The sequence below is a fragment of the Balearica regulorum genome, chromosome 12 (genome assembly GCF_011004875.1).
Source record: "Balearica regulorum gibbericeps isolate bBalReg1 chromosome 12, bBalReg1.pri, whole genome shotgun sequence".
NCBI classification, from domain to species: domain Eukaryota; kingdom Metazoa; phylum Chordata; class Aves; order Gruiformes; family Gruidae; genus Balearica; species Balearica regulorum.
The window spans coordinates 6,348,950-6,369,395 of NC_046195.1; the positions used below are offsets into that span (position 1 = coordinate 6,348,950).

At 39.0% G+C, this 20,446-nt stretch overlaps 1 protein-coding gene across 1 annotated transcript in view; it reads right to left on the reverse strand.

Moving 5' to 3' along the window:
* Nucleotides 1-5,677: 5,677 nt before the first annotated feature.
* KLF13 (KLF transcription factor 13) overlaps nucleotides 5,678-20,446 on the reverse strand; it is a 35,146-nt gene continuing 20,377 nt past the window's right edge. The window contains exon 2 of the mRNA XM_010301226.2: nucleotides 5,678-10,419. Coding sequence (XP_010299528.1) covers nucleotides 10,127-10,419 — 293 coding nt within the window. The 3' untranslated portion in view covers nucleotides 5,678-10,126. The remainder of the gene's footprint in view (nucleotides 10,420-20,446) is intronic.

Here is a 20,446-nt window from a genome sequence, read left to right on the forward strand (position 1 = left end):
GCTTGGGATTTGTTTTACGACTTCCAAAATCGACAAAAAGTTTCCATGTCAAACCAGACCTGTAAGGCCTTGCAACTTCATGGGACTTTATTGTCTGTAATATCAAAGGGTTTGAGAGAGTTCTCAGCAAAGTAATAGAGGATAAAGGAAGAAATGGAGAAAATGGACTCATCTCCGGTCTGATCAGTGGTGATTCTGCATTTTGGTGTAGGAAGTCTTGATAAAGCCTGGGTTTGGGGCAGTCACTTGTGGGGGTGCCCATCTCATTACTCCCCTCTGGGAAGATTATAGTTGTGATGCTGATTTTTAGATGTATGTGAGCTGCTGAATGTGGCATTTTGAGAGAGAGTCCCAAACTGACATCTTTTTTGCAGAGGGTGGGGCATGAGGCTAGAGGGAAAAATTGCAGGGTCTTTGAAGTGCAAAGCTTTGAAGTTTAAAAAACCTAGCAAATTCCTTTTGCAGTTTACTGTCTGCGGAAAATCTGGAAGGTTGGACTTTTAAACCAAAGAGACTGGATAAAATATGTAAAAGTAACAGACTGGAGAAGTGTGGCTTTCATGTTTTAACTGTTTATGCAGTGGTGGAGAAAGTGAACTTGATTCAAAAAGTATGTACCAAACAACATTGTCGGTCTGCGCCTTGTTTCTCTTCTACTCAGAGGCTTTGAGCGCATTCAGATCGCTGACGTAAAACGTGTGTGTGGTGGAAGGGGGAGGGAGGAATTTCTCTCTTCCCGTTGCTATTGTGTTTTGCTATGTTTTGTGTCTGTTCAGTTTGTCTCCAGGATCAGAGAAATGACTCAGAAAGTTATTTCCACAATAGGAGAGCATGGGAAAACACAAACATTGGTCTCTTAAAGATGCACAGTCCCGTTTATTACACACTGACATGTCTTGACTTCTAGTCTGTTGGAAATGCTACCACATAAGCTATCTTACTCCTTCCTCTTAGACCCCCTTTTGGATTTTGCACCTTAGGCTTGTCTTTTTCGCTCTAGAAAATGACATAAAATTGCCCTGTCCTATATTCCTTTCTCATTTTTCTATACTTATCTTCCCCATTTATTGCATCGTTCATCTGTTTCCCACATTTTTTTCGTCTCATTCCTCTTACTATGCTGCCATACACCTGAAACTCTCTCTAACCAGCACCGTCTCTCTTGTCCTTCGACTTGGCCTTTTTTCTCAATGGTGCGCTCTCATCCACCCCCTTGCCATATTGCACCCTCCCTCTGGGAGGGGTCCCCGTCATGCTGGGTAGGACTTGGGCAGAACACTTGGGCTAGCTCTGAACAAGCCAGCTTGGGTATTGTAAGCCTTTGCGACCCTTCAGAGCGTACCTTACAAGTATAGTGCAGCAGGCTCAGACCTGCTGCGGCGTGCTCAGGCAGGCACACCAGTGACGCAGAGAAGACGCATCAGCTCCGCAGAGACCTGCCGGCAACAGCGTCTCAGAGCCTCTCTTAGCCCAGCCCCTGATGCCAGCCCTTCTTTTCCTGTGGAACATTTGTTCCAGCCAGTGGGAGCCAAAGATTAAATCTAACTCCTGCCAGTGCCAACCAGGCAGGACAGGTTGGTCCTTTATTTACAAGTATGATGAGGCAGCAATTATACTCTAGAGCTGTTTTCTCTTGGTGAGGTAGAGTTACTACTTAGCTCAGTGTTTAGGTTTTTGGGGGACCTGTTCTTGCCTAAAACCCCCACTCAGGTTTTCTCCTATTTTTTTCTTAACTTTTTTTTTTTTCCTTCATCTCATTTTCTGAGTTGTCCAAAGCATGAATCTGGCTTCCAAAGCCAGTGTTCATTCATGTTTCCCTCTTGCTGCTCAGATGCCTGGGCATCCAGACTCCCCTCCCTTGTCTGGTGCGTGGGTTAAGAAATCTATTAAAATAATCCTTCCCTCTCTCTTTATACTCTTAGCTGTGCCAGCAATGCATTGTAGCTAGCTAGACGTGTGTGCGTGCCTGCTTGAATTAGTTTGACTTAGCTCCCTCCTCTACTGCTCTTAGAAAAGATGATGTGGTCTCTGGTATTTGGAGATGCTGCCTAGCTTGCTTGCTCTGAAATTCTTTAGGAAGCCCACATGTATTCTGGTGCTGTATGAGCCTTTCTGGTCAGCTGCTAGAAACACTTGGCTTGTCTCATTGTCCTCACTTCTTTTTATGTCAATCTCCATCTTCTCTCACTTTTCTCTCTATTGACTGTGAATTTATGTCACTTTAATCTCTTGCAGTCACCTAGCAAAGCATGCCATGGGTGTGGTTCCTTGAACCTGGGGCAATGAACCTTAAGGTGGACTACTTTGAAGCCAGAAATGACACACAGGTACACGTACATAGGAAAATCCCATCCTAATTCTAGCAGTATTATCACTTCTCTTCTGAACTGATGGACTACTGCCAAGTCTACGAGCATTTAATGGCAAATCCTGAGTCACAGGCCAAGACAGAAACCCCACACATTTAGCAGCCCAAGAGGAGAAGTTTCTTTTGCAGATGAGAATGTGTTAACACGCGTTTCACAGTGTGGGTATCTGGGTGGGGCATGGGAGGCACGTAACATTACAGTACCAAGGCTCCAACTCCATACGCAAACTGAAAAGGCATAGCCTTTTAGAAGGATTTGTTTCTCTTTTCATTCTTCTAAAAAGTTTAGAAAGCAATCTTTGACTGCTTTTCTGTTATCAAACATGAGGCAGATCCTTCACATAGAAAGACTTCAGAAATGCTACTTTTCAGGGCCTATTTTCACAAACAGTGCCTAGAAGTTTTGTGTAACCTGTATTTTCAAGAAACTTCACACTCATTCCTTCACAGAAAAGAGGAGCAAGAGACTGTATCAACCTTCTCCTGCATCAGTGAAAAAAGTCTTCACCACCTTCCCCCCTAGTACAAACAGTGAATTCAGATAGAGAGGGTGGCCGAAAATCTGGGTAGCAGCAGAGATAAGACATGTCACACCCTTTCCATAGGAACAAACTAGCAAAAAGGAACTGGACTTCTAAAGCAGCTGCCTAGCCTGTCTGTTCAAGGGCAAAAATTGAACTACGAATTCTGAATGGGGTGATGGGACATCTGAGGAAGCATTAAGGGAAAGACTGCCAGAGGTAGAGTGATGTTAGTTACTTCAGTGGATCTGAAATGAAAAAAGTTCAACAAATGTTCCTATGAGGACAGGCTGAGAGAGTTGGGGTTGTTCAGCCTGGAGAAAAGGGGGCTCCGGGGAGATCTAATTGCAGCTTACCAGTACCTGAAGGGGGGCGACAGGAAAGATGGAGAGGGACTGTTTGTCAGGGAGTGTAGGGACAGGACAAGGGGTAATGGGTTCAAGCTGAAGGAGGGTCGATTTAGATTAGATGTTAGAAAGAAATTCTTTACTGTGAGGGTGGTGAGGTACTGGAACAGGTTGCCCAGAGAGGTTGTGGAGGCCCCATCCCTGGAAGTGTTTAAGACCAGGTTGGATGGGGCTGTGGGCAACGTGGTCTAGTGGAGGGTGTCCCTGCCCATGGCAGGGGGGTTGGAACTAGATGATCTTTAAGGTCCCTTCCAACCCAAACCATTCTATGAAATAGACAGATACACAAGGTCTACAAGGGAATTTCAATGCACTCAGGTATTAGATAATTTACCAGGACACCTGCCTGAGGATTCTCATAACCTGAATGCTTCAGAGAGTCCTCTGCCTGAGATTTCCCAGTTGTAACACAGACATTGAGAATAAGCAGTGAGAGACCACATCATGCTAACGTTAGTAGAAGAGAATGAAACAAACCTGTGGTTTTCTGCTGGACAGAAGCATTTTGTCTTCTGTTCCAGTGAGGGTTCACTAATGAAGAGTCAGGTCTATCTACTGCGTGCCCCAAAAGTATGTTATTCTCAGATAACAAGCCCTTAAATACTGCATTAACATAGTTAAGCATTTATGTGATTTAGCTAGTTCTTCTGTGTAAGTTATAAAATAGCAGTTGATCATAGACACAGATGTACAAACTAACTGGCGCATGGTCAGAGATAATGAATAGCACTGACAGTACAACACTATAATAAATACATGGTGAAACCTGCTATTAAAGATAATGGCTCTCCAAGTTATTTGCTCTGAACAGTTTTCATGACCCTTGCACAAGAAAATGTGCTAATTTTAAAGTAATCCCCACAATTGCCCCAGCTTAGTAACAGTCTTTTAGCTTTCATCTTTCAACAGTAGTCTACTGTTATTTTTGCAATCAGTTATAGTGTTCTATAGATAGATATTCATTATAGGGCACAAAATTGTTCTCCTGGGGGTGTGGTGTTACTTTCAAAGGAGGATAAAGTCATACATCTGCCATTGCCTCGTGTCTTGGAGAAAGTCCCTCAAATCTTTTGTGTTTCAATTTTGTCACCTTTAAATTAGGAAAGAACATTTCAAGGGTGCTCTGAGATTAAATTACTACTGTTTTGATAGGACATCGCCACTTGTGGAGATGTTATCAGAAATTTGCAAAGAACTGCGCTTTAAAAGAAAGGATGGTTGACTCTCTGACCTTAAGTCATGCATATTAATCCCATAACCATCTTGTAAAGAAAACCACAGTATATACCAGCTTTGAGAAAGAAATTTCACTACGCACTTATAAAATACTGGTTCAAGCAGAGGAGAGTACAAAACAAACATCACAGAAACTTTCTGTCAATGATTTAAAAAAGCATCCTATTTTAAACAATAGCACTGGGTGAAATTTAAACAAAGATACCAAACAAGATATCCAGTCTCAAATGAACAGCAGAAATATTAACAACTGATGCTTTTTAACTGATACATAGAGAAGGAAATTAAGAGAAAACCAGTATTTCATAGTTATAAGTTTTATTTTGGAAAATGTAAACGTCACTAACCATGCATACAAGTTAAGACGATATTTTTACAGCTGTTAATTTTCTTCCTTTTTCCTTTTTTATTGTTGTTGCATAGGACATTATCACAATATATAATCTATGCAGTACAAAATACATAAAAAGTTACAGCAGAGCAAGAATAGCTGAACATATAACTGTACAACTGTAATACTTCAATGTAGTGATTTAAAGAGTTGAAAAGTGACCCATGGAAGCATTCATGTGCTGCTGACAAAACTGTACAAGTGAAGATGACACCGGTAACGTTACAGTTCACCGAAGCTGGAAGTATATATGTAAACATGTGCACACTTACTGGCACACGTATTCCCTGTCACCCACACAGGCATGCGCTTGTAAAAAAAGCACATGTGCACGTACACACGTCCCCCAAAATGCATATATACACAAGTAACTGCAGCTGTAACCAGAGATGAAACTCAACCACAAATCTCAAAAAAAAAAAAAAAAAAAAGGTTTAAACTTTCCAAATGCAGTGGCATTTGGATCTAGGATTTTGGTTCAGACCCATCACTAGTTATAATGAAATGGATACCTATTTTTGCTCTGTAGACATCCCTTCATTATTCAGTGTGTAGTATATACACACTGCTGTGTATTTATGTATACACACAAGTACTGTACAATATACACATATATACGTATTTATATATATGTGCATATGCTTAGATAAATTCATATATAAATACTTATATATACATTAAAAAACCTATACCAGTGGATGGGCTTTTGCATTCTATATTCTGGCTTATGGGGTAAACAAGTATAACTCAGTTATTTTCTTTTTTCTTAAGGCTATAGCTTTATCCCCAAAAGAGTTAAAAACACAGATGTTCATCATACCATTCACTGACATAGACTATATGTTAGCACCCAATGCACAAACAGATGGTGTGATGGAGTAAAAGAGCACCTGAAAGTTGGTTTGTAGGCATCACCTGATGAAATTAGTAAATAAAATGGCAATGAAAAGGCAAGCTTTAAGTATGCAGAGTTCATTTTCCTTATTCTTTCTTCACAAACCATGTTCCCCAAAACAACAATGCACTTCACTCAGTACAACTTCTAGAACTCATGGCAAAGAACTGGAGAAAGCCAGTTGTGAATGTGCATAGCTAGAAACAGGTAAGCTCCTCACACAGCCTTTTACTGCCTGGCTGCATGAAACACGGAAAGCGCTGAACATCTGGAGAGAAGGTAATGAGGTTTTAAAGGTATACAAAGGCTTTCATAGCTACAAGTTATTGCAAGGGTTAATGCAGTAAAGAGGGTAGGATACATACAGGAATTGGGTGTTACCATCAAACAGAGGCTTCTGATGACTTGTTATAAATATATGTCTTTGCAGTTATGTAATGTAAACAGATACTATGCATATATTATACAAGCAAGGAACAAGCAATTTGCAGATATAAACAATTCTCACAATAAAATCTAGCTGCCAGGAGTTTACCAGAATTGCTTTCTAAGAAGCAGATGAAAACCAAATTCATAATGCACTTCAGGCCTCTGCACAGGATGAGGTTAATGAAAGGGGTGAATGAGTTTCTAAGAGCGTCTTTAGTTTCGGTTGAGTGGTGGTAGTGAAGTGATGATTTTAACTTGCACCCGTTTCCTATAGCAAGGCAGTTAAGCTCAACTCTTAGAGAGGAAGCTAGAATCATGGCTGGAGAAAAACAAGCAAACTTTCAGGGCTTTCTTAATAATAATAAACCTGTTACTATAGTCTGCAAATAGGGTAATTTTGTAGTCTGTGGGAATTTACCTCAATAGATTGCATGGGGAAAGGAGGAGGCAGAAGGAGAGCGCACGCTCCTCCGAATGGAGGACTGTAAAGAAATCTGCACCTTGCCACAGCAGTATTTCCTGAGCATGCGATGTTTGTTGCTATGTCAAGAGACTGTTTTAGGTTATACTGCTGGGTGAAACAACAAAAGGGTAAAAATCTGAGGTTAGTTTGGATAAGGACCCAGATTTCAAAACATAATTTGAACTGTTGAGACTTCTCATATCTGCAAAACTCAGGAGGAACAATCATGAGAATGCAGTCTTATGATCTTGCTGGTGCTTCTGCTTCTTTTATAACACCTGCTAGGTGCTAGAAAACCCCAAACACTCTCCTTCTGTATCAAAATATTAAGTTTTGTTCACATTCAGTTTTGGAAACAAGTGGTTTGGAATTCATAATTTTATCCTAAAGCTATCATGTATTAAACATTTAATGGAGATACTTGAAACTCCAGCTAGGATTTTAAAACACAGTAATTTGACTGTCAGCCTAAAACACTCTGAGGTATTTACAGCTAAGATGTTAAAAAAAAAAAAAAATCAATGACAAATTTCAGATAATTTCCTGAAAGCACAGATATGTTGGCCATAAGCAGTCTCATTGCCTTCTTATTAGATGAACTGGCTGAACTGGAAATTCAACTTTGAACCATTTTTTTTTTCCTGCTTAACCTTGGAGAATTATTAATAATGTCTATGAGGAATATACATGAAATGCTTAGTTTACAGTTTGAGTTAAGGATTACATAGTTCTTATGGCACTCAGAATAGGCTGTCCCATAATCTTTATATCCCATAATCTCCCTATTAATAAAACCTGGAGCAAATATTCTTTCTCCAGGCTATTAAAACAGCTTGTTTGTAATGCACCTACCAATTCATGCTGAATTATTATGCCCTAAATAAATGGACTGGAGTGGTTCTTCCTTTGCTAGAGATTAAATGATGCTCCCATTAGAAAAGATGATTTTACAACAAACTGAACTTAGAACGTGAAGCCTATGATTTTTCCTAATACTTAGTTCTCCTTTTGATTTTGGGGAGGAGAGGGTGTTCCCCCATATCCCTCTATTAAGGTATAACGATAACGAGAAATGTGTTTATGACTTGTTTAGAAGTATGTGCACAAGACACAGCTGACCTGCAGAATTCCTTTAGCTAGGTATCTTAAATGCCTCTTTACTAACCACAGCACAAGAGCACTTTTAGCAGTCGTAGAAATGATTGGAATGTGAATTGCCGTTACCTGAATTATATCAAGTTGTTAAAAGTGTGTATCTCAGTAGATGAGATCTTTTTAAAAAAAGTAAAGAGGAAATCTATGGAGGCAAACAGATCTGGCTTTCCCCTAACTCACAGTGGTTAGGCAACTCATCATACAAAGTGAGCAATATTTGTCATCTTGCAAAAAAAACCTTATGATGGTCTTTCATTTTCTGTGAAATGAAACAGCATAACTGTGCCTTGCATGACTTCCAATTCAAAAGGGGAAAATTGTGATTTTATAAAGGTGAAATCTGAATCAAATGAACATCAAAAAAAATACTGAAAATACTTTGAACTGTCTTTAAGTATTTATCCATACAACTAATAGAGTGCGTAGTATTAGGAATAATGTAAATGTTATGGAAGTACCTATGAAACCGCTTGGAAATCTGTACTAGCCTCTCACAGTTAATATACAGTACAATAAAGACTTGCAAAATTGGATCAATGCAAAGCAGCAAGTAAGATACAGGTTCATTTGGAATGTGGAGGCATACACTTGACATCAAAGGGCAAGTTTGGTGTAGAGACCTTCTTTTCACTATGCTACACTTAACAGCATTTATACCCTACAGTAAAAACAAGAAACCCCCCAAACTTCCAGAATCACTAATATTCACCATCAGACACAGCCAAACCAAGGAAGATGTATTTGCTGCCAATGAGGTCTCCAGTACATCGCAATGCTCATGGTCTTTTGTTATATTTTCTAACATATAATCATAAAAATCTACCTCCTAGTGCTCTGTCTAGTGTCAAATATTTTAAAGTTATTGAAAACTAGCCAAGATTCCCTTTTTGTTATCAGTTATTCAGAAATGAAAGCACCTTTATGCTGGTATGTGTATTTTTGAGAAACTTGTCGTAGTGCTGAGCTAAAATTTCATTTTATTTCAAAACTTAAAAATGCGTATTTTATTTTTCCAGTTAGAAGATACCTTATAATTTTCACTTCCTTTTATCAGCGACCACGATTGTGATGCAACAGGATACAGAAACTATGTCTTAGTCAATTTGTCTTGCTAAGATACAGCTATACAGTAGGTAAGTACCTCAATAAAAGTTTTGGTAGGCATTGGTTTAGCTATGCTATTTCCATAGTTCATTAAAAAAAAAAAAGGAAAAAAGAATAAAGAAAATTCTTCAAGTCAGTGTGGTTTGGTTTGAATATTCTGTTGGTCCCATACTGAACAGGCAGTGCAGAGAGCTTAACAACTTGGAGAGAGTGACGACAGAATGCCTCCGAGATTCTGTGCCACCTTGCAATAAAATATTACCCAGTGTAAATATGTTTCCTTGTGATTTAGATTATTTACTTAAGGCATCTTGTTTAGAATTTTTTCTCAGAATTTTATCTAGCATGAAACAATCAAGTTTATCAACCTCACAGAGATTTTTGCAATAGGAAGTTGGTTTTGGAGCATCTTCAGCATGAAGTGAAAGACAGCTTGCTACCAAAAGCAGAGGGCAGCTTGAAGAAAAACAAGACTCCTGTGTGGACGCTCCCCAATGTAGGTATATAATCAGGAAAACAAACAATGGAAGAGTCTGGTACTACATTCCAGTACTGGTTTGGGTTTTGTATTGTTTGTGTTTTTTTCCCCAGTGTGTAAAAGAACCTAACAAAAAGCTTCTGAGTGCAAATATATTTACAGAGTAAGGCTGCAGTTAGGGTGTGTCTTCATTGTAATTATCGTGTAACATAAATATCCATCCCTGAGAAAGGAGAAGGGGGACACAATCCAACACAGTTGATTTGTAAGTGTATGTATGCTCATGTTGTGCAATCCAGACTTACAAAACTATTTTGACACCTGAGGTGAATTAACTAGGGGTTTTTTCTTTAGATTTTCTCATTTTCTTATAAAGAATAATCAAGAGGATCTGTAAATGGTGGCAAAATGTATGAAATATTGAGACAGCAGGAGTCACTAAGTGGAACGTGTAAGTCTGTCCATGAGGTTAGAATAGCCACTTGTGTGGTTGGGTAAAGAAAATTTGACTGGAAATTGCAGTGGGAGGCAGCTATTTACTGATTTAAAAAAAAAAATAAAAAAGGGAGGGTGGGGAACTGAGGAGGGGAAGCAACAGAGTTTTTTAAATGTGTGCAACACAAACAAAACTCCACGTTAGGTATTAGAGGCAAAGTGCTGACATCCAGTGCAGGTAGGTCTATGGGGAACTAGCAGGGCTAATCGTCGGACTTGAGGCATCTGAGCGGCTGTAGTCACTGACAGATCCTGTTCTTGAGCTGCTTCCACTTCGCCTCTTGAGCATGCTTGGGTGGAAATTGGCATGGCGACGGGCATGCTTTGTCAGATGGTCGCTGCGCATGAACCGTTTCTCACAGAGAGGACAGCTGAACTTCTTTTCTCCAGTGTGAGTGCGGTAATGGCGGGCCAGCTCATCAGAGCGAGCAAACTTCTTGTTACATCCTTGCCAGTTGCATTCAAAAGGCCGTTCACCTGCAGGAAGCGTACATGGCATGATTAGAAAGCATAGCAATGTCTTCCGCGGGTTTTTTTGTAGGCAAAAGTTACAATAAAAAGGTTGGGAGCAAGGCAGATGTCACTTGGCACTAATTGGATGGGGAAAGTGTTCCTCTGTGCCGAGAGGAGGTCGCTGCAGTATTCCAACCCATTAAAAAGTTCTGTAAATCAAACTAATGATACCTTATTTGATAACTGGATCTTCAGGGATGCTAGGCTCCTGATCTTTTCATGAATTTCACGCTTCATATCTCTTGTAGTCCACTGGACTTTACTTCTGGACTTTGATAATATCTGTACTGAGTTCTACAAAATATTCACTTATTCCTCCAAGCCATCCCTATGTCTGTCTGACTCAATGTTGAAGTTCAGAAGGTGTGATGAAGTCTCTCTCTTCGGCTACTAAAAAAACAATTATGGTGAAAATGCAAAATGGCAATTTTGAGGCACTGGATGTATTCTCCACAGCCGTGCCTGTGTATTCTGCATTTGCTACAAGGTACTACGGTTTCTCTTGTTCACTGCCTTAGGTCTTATTTTATTATATACTATATATTACTGTGCAGGGAGCACAGTATTTCAACTAGGTAAATGTTGGAGGTAGCAGCCTTCTGTCAACAGCTAACCTAAACCCCATGACTTGTTATGCTTAAGGTAGGAGCAGTGATCTCAGAGAAATAGCAGTCCGGTGACCTGCTGCACTTCTCAACTTCCCATTTCAGACATAAGAAATATCTCCAGCTGTGCTGGAGGTCTGCACCTGGGCACTGCGGTAGATGTGCAGCCTGAGAAGCTCGAGCACTGGAGGCGAGCACAGGCTGCAGGCAGAAGTAGCGTTGTTGGGTTGATGAGTATCTGGAATATATTCCCAACTTCATCACTGATGTGCTGCACAGCTTTGGGCAACTTGTACTATTTATTTCCATCCTTAGTTTCTCTGTTTGTTAAAAATGAAAACACCAAATCATAAAATGAGCTGTCTACTACTTCTGTATATTGGTTTGGTTCTTACTGTTCCTGAGTCTAAACATCACATTTTCTTTATTTGTTATTAATCTAGAACATCTTATTCTTTTGTGGATACATGGACTTAGCATTTTTTGTAGTTGTAATTTTTATAACTTCCCATTTGCATTAATCTTAATCTTTGTAATGCTGAATAGCCAGTTCAAGAGGCCCAGAGAGCTATAAAAATTCTGTGCCAAATTAAGAAATAGAAGTTCTCCATGCACTACACCAAATAGGAAATAAATAAATAAATAAATTTGCCTCCTGACAAAATGTAATACACCTTAATTAAAATTGTCTGATAGCAAAATTGACCTCAGCCAGCCTTCAATCTAAGCAGCCAACATTCTGTTTGAAATTCACAGATTTGGCCATAACATTTCTCTCCAGGGTCTACTTAGGAGGCTCCTGCTCAGAAAAAGAGATTTGTAGGTTCTTTTTCCCTGTTTATGAAGCCTCCAATATACTTCAGCCAAATCTCAAATAGTGTCTCAATGAACACACAGGCAATTCTTTTTTTAAATAGAATTTGGTTCAATAACGTGGAGAAAGCAAGTGTCCCTGATGTTTCCTTGATGATTTAGGAAAAAGACCAAGGCTCATTAGACCAATTGTTCTCAAGCACGTTTTGTGGATTTCATTAATTACACCTACAACTACAATGCATAATGCAATGGTTCTATCTGTACACAGCTGAGATTCTCACATGGAGAACCACGAACACCACCACCTGCTAAGTGATATGCTAAGATGAACAGGACTTCTTTCAGTTGGTTTCCCCTGAACTAAAGCCTAAAAAACTTAGGGCCTCACAAACTTTTTTAAGAGTAAAACCAACAACAACTGGTTTAATGGATACAGTTTTGTAGCTTAGAACACTCCATGCAAATCCAATGTCCTCCTCAGCATTCTCCTGCAAACTGTCAGTCTGCTGACAGAAATGTGAAACAAATGGGAGACAAATACATTTTGGCTGTGTTTGTCATGTGTCCAGTCACCTGTTGTTAGATATGCTCCTGCCTATGGTGGGGCAAGCCGGTCATCCTTGTTGGGTGACCAGATTCGTTAGTCTTCGCCGTATGTTTTAGTCATACAACAGATGTACTTCTAGGAGGACTTTGGGGCCCTTGGGAAGAAGAGCAATGAGATATGGTCTGACAGCTGGATCTGGCCTGCAGAATCAAAGTTTCTCATCCCTGAGCTATGGCATCATTTTTTGGTAAGGCAATGGCCTTTGGATGTTTCTGTTGCCCAAGTTAATATTCTCTGTGTTTGTTTTCATTACAAATGGTGCCAGCAAATGTTCCTCACTAGAAGGACTGCTCCATGAAATTACTGCTTTCAGACAAGGAAGGCAAGAGTTAGCACGCAATGTTTTGCTTCTGCTGTTGACAACACCATGCAGCACAAAGAAAATTATACCTTTCTGCTGATTAGTTAGCATGGCATCAGTTGCTCTTTTCTATGTCTAGCATTTGGTAGCCAGAATTAGGCAGGACAGTCCAGTTCCTAATGAGAGAAGAGGTTCTGGAGCCAGATTGTGTAAGATCTGTAGTATTATCCAGCACTAAAAGGAAGGTGATGAAATTATCTCCCCCTCTCCTCACTGCACATCAGATCTAGATGAGAACGTCCAGGTTCCTACTCACCTGCCTGAACTGATGATGTTGATGACAGTGGTGATGATTTGGGTGCTAAGCCAAAGCAAATGTGGCCTTTCTTCCACTATTTCTCTACTGTCCCCTGTTCTCCTTCCTAGGAACTATTTTTTTTCCCCACAGCCCTCTCTAGTCTTGATTTGATATCTTCTTGGTAGCTGCCCTTAAGTTTCTTGGCCAAGTGGTTTTCCCCTCCATGCACTCTCTGACAGCTGGCATCACTCTAGTAGTGGTAGTAAGTTCTCTAGAGTGCTTCCCAGCTTTGAGGTTTAGCAATACCTCCTCAAAGAAAAGCTGTATTGTGAGGAAATGCTGGATGCCTTGTGTGAAGATACGAGCATCATTATTGTTCATAAAAAATTAGTACACAGTCTGGAACAAAGTTGCTGCGGGGTATTAATTAAGACAAGACCTAGCTGCTGCTCCAAAACCACACGTGGAAATTCAGTCTGTCATCAGTCTCATCTCTCAAACAGAAGGGATGTGGTTTTCCGTGCAGGTAAGTTATATAAATGTCCTTTTACCAGCAGTAAAGCAATCAACAGAATGAGAGATTATATGAATTGATTGCCTAATCTCATTAGGGAACATGCAGCCACAGTACAACTTTCTTGCATAAGCAGTAACCATGGACATGTTGTACTCAACAAACAGCTTTCACCATTACAGTGGCTGTATGCAACACAATGAAGATTTTGATCTCCATCTTAGGCAATGCTGAAGTTAGAATTTTACCTTTATACAATGACTGCAGAATTTGTTTCTGTAAGTTAATGTGGGAATGTTATCAAATATGTTAAATACAGCAGGAAACATGTCAAGCATGTGAATGTGTATACCGAGAGTCTTAACACTATGCCTTGGCAGTGGCAGTATTTTTGTGTATTATGAACATTACTAGCAGGTCTCAGAGAGGTAAGTCTCCAAAAGAGAAAGATTCTTGAAAATAAAGGAATCAAAATGCAGCTCAGTCTCTTTACTCTTCAGAGAGGCAGGCAAGAGATGCCTTTAAAAGATAAGGAATATTGTAATTTATTCTTTTTTTTTACAATTTTAAATAGGTTTGGATTTCTGTGTTCCAAATCCCACTAAACTGTAACTTTTCTAGTTCCTCTGCCAGAGCACATGACATCACATAACTTGTGTTTAAAGTTACACAAGCTGATGGAAAAACATCACATTTGAGAATTAAATTCAACTGATCTTAACTGACAGTTACACAAGCAAGAACATTTTTGGCTTCTTCCTGAACTCCACCCAGTCCAAAGGAAAAAAAAAATAAATGTGTAAAGCTGCATTAAGAAACCTGCGGAGTTCACAGAATAAAAGTACATGAGATTTGCAGGTGCACTGAGGGATTATGGGAAACAAACTACAGAGATGGTGGAACCAGATCTGATGTCTGCTGAGCTTGATGTGTACCATGCTTTTAGTGCACTCTTGACTTTACCCCAATCCACATATAGTTTTAAGGAATCCTTTCCTATATAGTGACACTCCTGTACAAACCTCCTGTAATCTGCTTCCTGTTTCACCAACTCATCTGTATGATATCCAGCATTTGAATAGCAATTAAAAATTATACTAAGTACTGTGTAGGCCTAAACATGCTTAAAAACCTACTAATGACTGAAATGCCAAAACCAGGTTGAGACACCTGTGATACCAATCATATTCAGAATTACATTGTGAAGATTAGGTAATCATATCTGAACAATTTGAAATATGATATACACTGCCCTACAGATTAGAGTATTACTAAGTCAAACTACGTATTGGGGGCTATTTTTTTCAATTTAACTCATGTAGTAGCTCTGTACGTTGTGTTAGTATCTTCAAGCATATGCCAAAGCCATGCAGTAACAAAGGAATTTGTATCCTGGGAATTCCATGAGTGCCTGCAAAACCAGAAATGGTAAGCCAGAAACAATTTTCTGTAATCTTTAATCTGTTCTGCTGCTTCGCAGAACAGCATTGTATGTTGTTATGAAAACAGATTAGAAACCTGAATATGCCACTATGTACTATTCTTATATTTCTACATTTTCATATACATAATTAAGGGTATATTTGGAAACACGTATCAGCAGGCTGGGTGGGGAGGATGAGGAGGAGACAGTTAAATGCAGATGTGACTGAAGCAGCCTTCCTTCAAGAGAGGAAATGCTATCCTGGGAAAAAATCATTCAGCCAAGCAGACTATGTTGCTTGAGACTGGCTGTTATTAAAAAAAAAAAAAAAAAAAAAAAAGAGAGAGAGAGAGAAAAGGTCATCCTTCAATAGTACTGATACGTATTTGTGAATATTTTAATTTTTCTCTTGTTTATAAATGAGTCCTTTTGTATAGCCAAAGAACAAGCCCTTAACCTTCTTAATGCAAGAGAGAGAATAATGCATAGCTTTGATGTTAAAGACGAATGGTGGTTTCTTTATCAAGTATTTAAAAACGAATCAAAAAATTACAAAGCCTCACAATTCGGAATTCCTATGAATTGAAACCAGTTAGTTTTGAATAAATGATTTTGTGGGTGACATTTCATAACCAAACAAGCTAAATGCAATCATGTTTTTTGCATCTGCTTTTGTCTGTCCAATGGCTTTTGAATGTCTCTGCTACCTTCAACCATATCTAATAGAGGTAGTGAATTCAGCAATATTAAGCTTGACTCGTTCCAGGCAAAAGAGGAAGACTTAGTAATGCTCTCAGTGAAAAGAAAAGTTATAGGGTGTATTTGACTGTCACTACGCAACCAGAAACCCAATATATGAGTGTGGTACGAATGCCCAAATCCAAGAAAAGCTTCAGTCAGAGTTCACGTTATTGGACGCTCCCCCAAGCCCCAAGGACACACAGCAACAAGGAGCTAGGTTGCATTAGTACCTACTGACAGAAGCATGCGTGTTCCTGCTATTTCCATTATCTATGATGTGATCTTTTTTTTAGGAACTGGAGTTCTCAGATTTCCAGCAGGCACGGACCCAGGCATCAAGTACAGCCTCAGTTTAAAGCGTATGCATCTTTATTTTTATCTTAAATCCAGCCGTTACATTGATAAATTATTGGATCTTATGTTTTCTGTATGCACAGGAAACCACAACTGGGCAGGAGCTGCAACAGCTACCATAATATCCATTACTTAAATCCTTGGTTTATTTTCTGTACCTTAACATTTTCATTGAGTTATTTAGACACATATGAGTATTTCTTGAAAGGGGAATTTCCAAGCAGCAAGTTTACATTTTAAGTAAATGTGCGTTACTGTTTGCTCTGGAAGTGATTGTATTGCTCCATCTGGGAGCACAGATTACACCATGTGATTTATCTGTATAACCACAGCTAACTAGAGCAACTCAAATAGCAAATGATGAACACACGTTCAGATACTATAATGATAATGGCTACAATACCAGAGAAGTAGTGCAAAATTCTTCCCCTAGCCTTAACCACAGTCAGGCCTGCCCCTCAAAAAAGTAACTGATTTGGTATGTTCTGTGTAGCTATCTGGTCCTTAAAAATATTACCACTCGCTTTCACCAAAATGAAAACAATCTTTTTTTCTTTTTTTTTAAACAGATTATGTTCTATCAGTTATATTCTAGGTCTTTATATCTTAAATCTCAGTTTATAATAATTTCAGCTACTTTACTGTATTTTTATCAGCCACATTTCCTTCTCTTTTTGTCAAGATAGAATCATTCTAACCTTTTCAGGCTGCTTCTCCCCCCGCCCCCCCCCCCCCCCCATTTTTGCACAGTGAATTAAGAATCTGAAATTTTAACCTGTTATCTTTACCAAGTCATTTTCTGCCTACCATGCTAACTCTTGTTTGACTCCTGTTTAGGGCTCACTTTATCTCTGCTGAAGTGCATCACTGTGTGTTCAGTACATTAAGCTCTGTGTTCCACTCCCAGCTAAAGCTCGGAGTTCCAGACCACTTCACACAAACAATCAGTAAGTAGGTGAAAGTTATGTTCCAGGATCTGGAAAATAAATCTTAAAGCAAATTGGCTTTAACATTAAATGGCCATAAATTTAATAAAGAGAAATATTACTACATCCTTTGCTGAGGTTTTGAATGAAAGACTGAAATAAAGGCTAGAGCTATGTGGATAACTTATTTTCTGCTCAACTGAAAAATTAAAAAAAACTTCAAACTGCAGAAGAATTCAGCAAACCAAGAAGCCCATAGTAATTTTATTTTTGGTTGACTAAAATGTTTTAGTTCTTTTGGGGTGTTTTTTTGTAACACTGTTTTAATTCCTTTGGCTTTTGGGACAATTTTCAACACAGTGATGATGTTAATCTGAAATGATTCAATGAAACACACTATCACAACTTTTCTGAAATAAAAAAAATCAGCCTAAACTATGTGCTGAGTTTAACTGACATACAGTTCTGTTCTTCATAAGACTACTTGTCAATGAACAACTGTTCACCAAAAATACAGTTTCTATAGTTCTCGCTAATAAAGAAATGCAAAGTTATTAATATTCTTCATTAACATTTCTTGGCAGCTTTCCCTCCATGAAGATTAAATGCCTAACATTTTTATTAGGTGACTAACTGGAGTTCTGATCTTCTGAGAACAATTTCATTTGTGTTTTCAACTTCCACTGTACTCCCCGTGTTTATAAGCACAAGGGGTTTTCAAAGACAGTCAACAAGGGTAGGCTAACCAGCCAAGTGTAAGTACCATCAAAGTCTATCCTCCCCTTCACAGAGAAATCCTGGAATAGATCTAGATCTATGCTGAGAATGTGACTGAGAATATGCCCTCTAGCATTGCAGTGTGGCCCAAGGAGTCTTAGGTGATTCCCTCCAGCATCTTAAGTACAAAAAACTTATTTTCCAGTGTTATGCTAAGTTGCTTTGGTTTTCTTGTACATTTGCCCTCCTGAGTCATTTTGCAAACTGTTGGTAAGTGATGCAGCCATTCAAAGCACTGTATCTGTTTTGAGTTCTCCCTTCAAAAAGTACAAAGATGCACTACTGGCATGGCAAAGAAGCAACCAACCCAAAGTCCATGCCAGAAAGACCAAGCACATTTTCCAAACATATATTTTTATGATCTTCCCTGGACTGAAATAGAGTGTTACAGTTCCACAGATACATAGTGAATTGTATTTGATTTTCTTCTCTCTAGCTATGTTTATGTTGTTGTCTCTCTCTCTTTCTCTGCTCGAGTACTCCAAAAATTAGGTAATCCTGCTGGGCAATTGAGAAATTAAATTCTTTCCCATTGATTGAAGACCATAAAAAACCCTTCAGCAATTCCATAGTTCAAAATTCACGTCTGTGTCTGTAGACCTGAGCACTGAGACTCTGATGCTACTTGTTTTATTGTACTATTGTACTAAGATACATAACACTAGTCATCACTACTATTAGGCTTTCTCCTCTGCACTTTGTCACTTCCTGGTTTCTGAGCAGTTCACACTTTATCTCTTCTCCCTTCTTTACACAACCCCTCCCTGTCTTGTATGTTCCTTCCTCTTTTGAAATTACAAAAAATCAGTTGCACTAGGCCAGGGGCTTGTGAAGTTCTGCAGTCAATTACAGAGTCTACATCAAAACTGGGACTGTGTAAACCTAGTTACATTTGTGTGTTAAATATGTTAGAGTTTTTCTCTTGAAACACAATTAGATATAAAATCGCTAAGGTGAGTTTAGCCCTCAAGGCTCCTTCCTTTTATGATAGGACTAGATACATAGATGCAAATCTCTAAAATACATCCTCTCTATTAGAAGTAACAGAAGTATTTAAAGCTATTTTAGCAAAGAGACTGAATGAGCTAAATAAAGCATTGAACTAAAGGCACTTTTCTAACTTTCTGAATAATTAATTAACCTAGTCATACACTCACCACTTAAGTAAGAATGTGTCCATCTGACGACTCAATTTGATGCATTAGTAAAATCCAGTGGAACAGAAAAGCCAGCAGAAAGACAACTCTGAAACTAAAGGCTGAGAAAGCGAAAGTGAGGGAACAGAGATACATGTAATTTGTAAAACACTCCTATGGCTTAGAGATTCCTCATTCTTATTCTAAGCAAGGGTCACAGGCTATCTGTAACTACTAGCAAAATGAAGGGAGTTCATTTAGTGAAGGAGATGGGGGCAATCCTTGTCTTTGCTGTCCTGCTAGTAGCCATGACAAGAAGGTAGAGAAACAATATTCTTGTTGGTATCTAAAGCACTGAAATTTAGAAAAACAGCTCTAAATATTGTCTTTATACGTATACTGCTGAGATTCCATGAAAATATTTAATACATCATACCCGATTCTCTCCTTTCTCTTCTTTGTAAGTTATTTCTAACAGTAAGACACAGGTGATACCTTTGAATATGCTAATTATCTGTCAAACAGCAAGGCTGTATGTCAGCATTGTTTGCCTATTTGAAAAACACCTATTACGTGACCTATTCAGCACAGCACTCTGCATGATGGGGTTTCACAGCAAGGCTACCTCTGCTCCATGCCAGTCTTTCTTGCCTAAAACTCCAAACTGTTGCTTTCACATATAGTGGGTTATGTTCTCCAAGCAACTAATGACAGTATAATCCCATACATCTTCATTTGCTTTGTGCCTAAGCTTGTAGAGAATGCTCTCATTTAAAAAATAGTTATTAATGTATTGCTTTCTTTAGTCAGAGCTGTGTTGTGTTTGAGGTTGTAGATAAGGTTAGTTGCAAACTAGAGAGGATCGCCGTAAAGTATGGTGTCAGACAAATGTCATTATTCTAGTAATCTTTTTTTTTTCTTACTAGTCTGAAATGTGGCATAGTTAAAAGGAACAGGAGAGTAACAAAGAAGAGTGAAAGAGACAATAGGAAAGAGCTTGTGGGTGAAATTCTGTGGCCTTACAGTAAAGTCAGCCCATGAGGTTGCAAAGCGTGCCCCTGGCCACTTCTAGAACTATAAATCATAGCAGTTGCAATGAAAACGCTCCTAGAGCAAATACTGTAAGTTTAAATTAGGAACTCGGTATCATTTGTACCATTTATACCATGTCTTTAGTATGCATTGATTAGTAGTTGTAAATACCACTTGGCTTCACAGCTCTTACTGGAGAGATGAAAGGAAGGAGGAGTCCTCTCTAGCGTAGGTCAGTGAACGAACCTGGCCTCCATCTCTTCCATTTCCTGACCCTACATAGTGCTGTATGTTGTACACTTGAAGGCCAAGATGCCTCATGAAGCCTGGACATTGGGTGTGGTATTTTCCTCTTCACTTTTTTGTGATGTTCTTAGCAAAGTGTTTCTAGGGGAGTTACTGATCATAGACAAATGCAGTAAGAGCAATCAATTTTGGATGTAAATTTGCTCATTTATACC